The 7,539-nt window shown below is 27.0% G+C and overlaps 1 protein-coding gene across 1 annotated transcript; it reads right to left on the bottom strand.

The window, feature by feature from the left end:
* Positions 1-1,137: 1,137 nt before the first annotated feature.
* On the bottom strand, positions 1,138-5,401 carry LOC112800634 (cytochrome P450 71D8). Its single transcript, XM_025842979.3, has 2 exons — positions 4,272-5,401; positions 1,138-1,990 (listed from the first exon to the last, which is right to left on the bottom strand). The coding sequence occupies exons 1-2, from the start codon at positions 5,169-5,171 to the stop codon at positions 1,379-1,381; spliced, it is 1,512 nt and encodes a 503-aa protein (XP_025698764.1). The 5' UTR covers positions 5,172-5,401; the 3' UTR covers positions 1,138-1,378.
* Positions 5,402-7,539: the final 2,138 nt, after the last annotated feature.

A 7,539-nucleotide genomic window follows, 5' to 3' on the forward strand; every position in this document is an offset into this window, starting at 1 on the left:
ACCATGAAGATTTTACTATTGTCTTCATATGAAGATACTTCTTTTTTACCATTAGATGATAAAATGTATGGTTTGATTTTGATGTGTTGCAAAAGTGTTATTTTTTTTAAAGTGTGGCTAAACAAACAAAGTACACTTTTAACACAAGAATCTTCATAAAAAGATGTTTTTAGCATCTTCATTTGAGTAGTTGCCTTTTTCTTTTATATAGGGTGGATTTTTGTACTCATATGTAAAAGAAGATTGGATTGGTCAAATATCTATTATGCCTTTCATTTTGGTCGACACACTTGTTCACTAATTATTATTTTCTTAAATAAAGTGCTGCATGCTCACATTTGTTTTCATAAGATATTTAATATTTTGAAATTATAAATAATAACCTATCATTATCATCGTTAATTTCAAAATTGATGAGAAGATATCATCATCATTATTATTAATATTGTGATATTATCATGGTGAAGGAGAGGAGAAAATTATTATTAAAAAGTTCTGTTGCTATCAATAATTTATTTAAAGTTTTTTATGATTGTTATAATTAGTGTCAAAAAAATATGTTAAACGTAATTATGAAATTTACTAGAATAAGATTTAATCTTTCTTATTAATAATGTTAGCATGTTTTGGATATTATTATTACTATTTTTTATATATTTTATTGTAGTTATTTCTTATTAAGGAAAGAATAATTTATTTAATTAGACAACCTCTCAAAGTTTCAAACTTTTAATAATGTTTCTTGACAGCAATTTGTTTTCTTAGGTGTACCACCTTGGACACTCATGAGTCATGACTCATATAACCATTAGGGATAGGGCAACTTCATATTTTGGTCAGTCCAAAAAATTCAGCCTACATAAAAGAAATAACAGTACCTTCCCAAACTCCTTGGCCAAAATCATTAAAAAAACTCATAATCTAACCATTGGATGTCATGAGTTTGAGGGGACTATTGAGAATAGTAAAGATATATAGTTTTCAAGAAAACAAAGTTCAATCCAATTAGTTAGTTAGATGTTGGGTCTTCTGTTTCTGGTCTTGATTTCTTTTCTTGGCTGTTCTGGTTTTTTGGGTAACAAGTGTTGAGGCTTTTCTATTATAAATAGATCCCCTCTCTGGTGTAAAGGAGAACACTTGAATGCAATATATCACACATTGAATTTATAAATTCTTGTTCAATCCTTCTTAGTGTAGTTTACATTTTCTCTGCATAATTTCCGTTGAAGAGTTATTGTTCATACAAGACTCTTCACAGATGCATATTAGCTGAGTTCTTATTATTGTAATTACATATTTAACTAGAACACCATGGTATTAAATTATGAATGTCGGAAACTGGAATAAAAAACAAGATGAGAATATGACGATGAAGAAGTTATGGTTGATAAGGAGTGGCAATGACGCACAAGGGATGTTTTCTTGCAATTGCCAAGCCAGGGACTTCAGTCATGTCGAGATCCTCAGGCTTCATGCCATCGGGGAGTTGCCAATTGAAATGGTAAAGTAAGAGAGCCAAAGGAAGTGTAATGCTGGCCACACCAAAATTCATACCAGGACAGATTCTCCTTCCTCCCCCAAATGGCAAATACTCAAAGTTATTCCCTTTGTAATCCAATGAACTATCTTCAAACCTCTCAGGTATGAAACTCTCAGCATCATGCCAGTATTGGGGATCTCTTCCAATTGCCCACACGTTCACCATCACTCTCGTCTTCACTGGTATATCATACCCATGAATGTTGGTTTCTTCAGTGCATTCTCTAGGGATCAACAATGGAGTTGGACAGTGTAACCTTAATGTCTCCTTCACCACTAGCTTCAGGTAACTTAGTTCTTCAATATCGCTTTCTTGAATTGTTTTCTTTCCTTTAAGTGCTTCTCTTAATTCAGCTTGTAACTTTGCCATCACTCTTGGGTTTTTCATCATTTCTGACATGCCCCATTCTAATGTTGCTGCCGAGGTATCCATTCCAGCAGCGAATATGTCCTATAAACAGTTGATTTTCTTTTTTTTAGTTTTTTATTTTGGAAAATGAAAACACGTGAAATACTAAAAATGAATGAAAGAGAGAAGCAATTACTAAAATAAATGTTATTTATACACTAAAATCAGTTACTAAAATCAATTATCAATATATTAGTATTTGTATATAAAACCATGCATGTGTGATTTAATTTATTTTAAATATGTAGTTATATTTTAAATTTTTAACCTATATTTTATGCTAGTAACCGATTTTAGTGATTAATTTTGATATGAATCCCACTAGGGAGCCAATAGAATATTTGTACAATATATATAATGAACTATTTATTTGGCATAATATGAATTAAAAAATATAGAATAAAATACTACTAATTTCTCAAACACAATACACTATACTATCCAGAATAACCATCTGAATACCAAAAATAATAAATATCTGATATTCTACTGAATCAAACATTCTTAAACCTCTATTGTACACATTATACAGATACTCTGTTAATTTCCTATACTTCCTCTTTTAATATACACATAGCATACTCAATAATAAAATGCTACGAATGCAAAACTTTAATAATGTATACCTTAAAATCAATTATTAATACAAAATATGTTTTAAGATATAAAATATATATTAAAATTAAATTAAATAATATATATTTATACACAAATATTTAATAATTAATTTTAATATATACGTAATGTATTTGCAAAGGATTTATATACGCCAGGGCGGTGTCTCATTCATGACAAGCCGATAAACACTAGGTGATAATTAAAAATCTTTTTTTAACAAATTTTTGTTTTATATTTAAATTAATATTAATTATTTTTTATTTTTATATTAAAAGGATTGACCTTCTTCTTCTAACATTTCTTATGAACTTCCCGTACTTCAGTTTCTTATCTATAAATTACATATAAACTTCAGGTTAGCACTTTTTAAAATTTTTATTTAGTCTCTTTTAATTTTTACGAAATTAATTTTTAGCCATTTTCTAATTGTGCTCTTAGTTATATATCAAATCGCGGCGTTGTGTATGTCTTTTCATATATATATATTTTTATTTTTTAATATTAAAACCAATTCATAAAAAATGAATAGATAAAAGTTTTTATTTTATATTATAAAAATATAAAATACTCCAAATATTGTTTTTCTAGTGAAATACATAACGATAATTAAAAAACATGCTGTCTTAACAATAGTTTTTTGATAATTGAATAGGGATATTAAAAGGAGACTCCAACGTGGAACCCCTATTTTTTTGGGGTCAAGATTGATGAATCTCTATTGTTATTATAGAAAATATTAGAGAACCGATCTTTTATTTTTATTTTATATTTAAATTAATAAAAATTAACTTTTATTTTTTAACACTAAAAAAATTGACTCTTGAAAATTTTCATTGTTATAACATAGTAACGTACACACACGAAACAAAACAAGTCAACAATAGAGACGGATTCAATCTAGCTAGGACTCAGCCAGGCAGGTGGGGGCATGCATTAGAGACGCTTGGCCCCAACTTATCCAAAATTTATTATATGTGGGACTTTGAGTTGAAAGCTTCAGAATGAGTGCAATCACATTTTTAATCATTTTCGGTTGAAAACTCCAAAATTATTATTATAGATTAGATTTATCTATCTTGTTGTGCTCTAAGATTACATGTTAAGATTATTAATAATTTTTTTATTAAAATATAAAAAATTTAAATTTTAATATATTTAATTTATATTTATTAAAAAATTAAGTTTTTTTATTCATAATAAATTTATCATATATCCTAGTTAAAAACATATATTAATTAACCTCGTATAAATTATAATAAGGTTTAACTAATTTGTGCTTTAAATACGCATACTAAAATTATAAATTAAAAAAAGTTTTTTAAATTTGTATTTTTCACACGATAACCTGTTGTTTTGTGTCATATCATATGATTCAAAAAATGACAAAAAAAAAAAAGAAGATAAAAATGGTAATGAATATGTGTGTGTATACATGCGCCGGCAAACAAATAATCACTGAAAGAAAACTTTTAATAGACAAATTTTGAATAGTCATTTCTATGGATAAATACTTACTCGAGATCATCATATTCATCACCAGTGATAATATATATTAATTGTGTGTGTATTGGAAAAGTATGACTTTTCCTTAAATTACTTTGGTTATGTGGGTGCATGGCAACAATAAAAACCTGAGAAAGAGGAATTTTGATAGACAAAACAATGAAAATAAAATGAACAGATCACAGAAAAAAAGGTTACTAACCCCAATGACAGCTTTGACGTTTGTGATTGTTAGGTTGGTCTGGAGACTCCCACTTTGCTGAACTCTCAACAGAACATCAACAAGGTCTTCCTCTTCAACATCGGTCCTACCTTCTTTCTGCTTCTTTTGATGCTCCTTTATGATGTCCTCCATGAATCTATCAAGTCTCTCGTGCAGATTCTCCACCTTTGACTTCAATCCACTCAAATAAAACAGAGGTTTGATTGAAGGAAACAAATCCCCCCAATGAAACCCTCCCAAGATTTGCATTGCTTCTTTGATGAGAAGGATAAACTCACTATGGTCCATGTTGGAGTTACCAAAGGCAGCCCTGTAGACAGTTACACTTATCAAGTGGAAAATCATGTCAGACAGATTGATCCGTGAACCCGCAGATTCACGGATCTTCTGGATGGTTCTTTCCATCTCTGCTTCTCTTATAAAAGCCAGAGACTGAACCTTTTTCTTACTCAAAAGTTCCAGAGTACATATCTTGCGCATGTCTCTCCAGTAATCGCCGGAGGGAGAGAATACAATATCTGCAGGGCCATATACTAGAGTTGGAACAGCAGCAAGAAGAGGCCTCTTTTGAAAAGATCCATCATAGGTTTTGAGTACCTCCTTCGCTAGCTTAGCAGAAGATATAACTACTGTGGAGTTTTCACCCAGTTTGAGGTGCATGAAGGGTCCATATTTTTTTGCTAGTTCTCTGAGAGAACGGTGTGGCAGTGGTCCCGCTTGTGCAACTTGATGGAAGTTACCAATGAGGGGTAATTTCCATGGACCAGGTGGTAATTTATGACTGGGCTTCGTTTTTGACTTGTAATATTTCACAACAAAAGAAATCAGTATCAACAGAAAAAACGTAGGAACAAGCAAGGAGGAGGATTCAGCTTCCATGTTACCAAGAACAAATTATTGTTAGTTTAATCTCAATAATTTTCTTGGATCTGAGGTTGTTTCTTATAATGATTGTATGGATATTTGATCTTATTTATAGAATCTTGAAACTCGTAGACATGTTAATTTCATATGTTGAGTTGATCAACTCCTCGTATGTAGTAGCATAGGAAAAATTCTTAAATTATTGGACTACTCTTTCGTCAACAATTTTTATTACAAAAACAATTATTGTGTTAGTACCAGAAATTATTTTTAATATGGAAATGGAGATGGTGTTTTGGTTGAATATTGATATTTGAAGTGTATTACAGTATTGTGGAACTCATTCAACACGCCCCCCACGTGTTGCACCACGCCCCCCACGTGTTGCACCACGCCCCCCACGTGTTGGCCAGGATGCTGCCACGTGTCCACCACGTCCCCCACGTGTTGCACTACGCCCCTCACGTATTGACTTTTTACCTACAAAATCCACCTATTTGTAATTACACCAAATAATCCCATTTTCCAAAAAAACACCAATATCTCTTCATATAAAAAAAAATCAGCCTGTTAGTACAGACTTAAAGTCTTAAACCAGTTATTACTGTAAAATATATATTAAAATATATAAAAATATTATATATGCATCAAAATTAATTATCTATATTTATATATAAATATATATTTTAACTTATATTTAATATATATTTTATATTAATATATATTTTATATTAATGATTAATTTTAGTATATATCTAATATTATTTTATATATTAAAAAATTAAACTGTAAATATATTTATACACAAAAATACGATTTTTTATTTATTATTTTATTTTTAGTGTATATATAATATTTTTATTAAAAATATAATAAATTAACTTTTAGTTAATATTAGGCAATTTTTTATTATAAAATTATTTTACAAAAATTTAAGAGTTAAGATAATAATTTTAAATTTTAAATTTATAAAATTTTTTGAAATTTAAAATTTTAATAAAAAATTAGGGTTCTCCAACGAACCACGCTATACGATTAATAATTTTGAGAACCTATAGTTGACAAAAATAAAGAATTTTAAAAATCAACTATCCAAGCATATCACATGTCGCTTTTTTTCTAAGGAGGAAGAATGAAAATGATATAATTTATTGATAATACAAAAAATTATTCACAAAAAGGTGTGCAGGAAATCATTTACTTTATCAGGTTTAGAATTTAACATTTATATTTTTTATATTTTTTATTAATATAAAATAATTTTTATATTCTCCTGTATTTTTCTTAAAAAATAAATGATTTTATTAAATAAATTCATTTTAAGTTGAATTATATATAATAAAATATGGAAATAACATAAAAAAATACAAAAATTGTAGTTAAAAAACACATAAATTATTTTAATCCATATAGATTTTTTAGTTAATGATATAAATGAATAATATAAAAAATTTTATTTAATACCATAAAAACATAAGTTAAATAACACAGAAATTATTAGTGTTTATCGCCATACAATTTATATATTTATTGTAAAAAAAAAAATTATGTAACTATTTCCTATGTTTCTCTCAAAACATTTGTGTATTTACTTTAAAAAACTTTCTATATTTATCTTAAAAATATTTCTATATTTTTCATGTTTTTTTTTTAATTTTATGTATTGTATCACAAAATTTATCTGTTTGCTTCTTATATTTTTTTATTTCTTTTGTGTTTATTTTAAAAAATTAATGTGTTTATCGTAAAAAAATTCATTTATTTATCGTAAAAAAGTTATGTGTTTATCATTTCAAAAATTTTCTGTTTGCTCTTTATATTATTTTTGTTCAAAAAATTATGTGATAATAATTGTAGAAAATATCTATATCTGTTTCCTATGTTTCTCTTAAAAAACTTGTATATTATTTACCTTCAAAAAATTAGTTTACTGTCGTTAAATTTTTGTATTTATTGTCAAAAGATTTTTATGTTTTCTTCCAATATTTCTCTTAAAAAACAATTATGTTTTTTCAAAATATTTATATTTTATTATAAAAATTATATATTTATCATTATTAAATTTTTATAATTATTTTTTTCTTCAAAAATTGTGTATTTACTTTAAAAGAAAATTGTACTTATCATCACAAAATTTATGTATTTAACATTAAAAGCTTTTGTTTTTTTACTTTTTATGCATTTCTTTTTTTTTTCTATTTTTTGTTTGTCATGAATCACTTTTTTCAAAAACTTAAAAATGATAGGAGAAGTAATAAATTAAATAGTTATACCCCTACATTTCTTCTTTATTAGTCTTCTTATTTTTTCTTAAAAAATTTAAATAAAAATAAAAAAGAAAACACATAAGACAGAAGAGGAGAAGACAATCCAGTAAAAAAAA

The sequence above is a fragment of the Arachis hypogaea genome, chromosome 5, assembly GCF_003086295.3.
Source record: "Arachis hypogaea cultivar Tifrunner chromosome 5, arahy.Tifrunner.gnm2.J5K5, whole genome shotgun sequence".
NCBI lineage: Eukaryota > Viridiplantae > Streptophyta > Magnoliopsida > Fabales > Fabaceae > Arachis > Arachis hypogaea.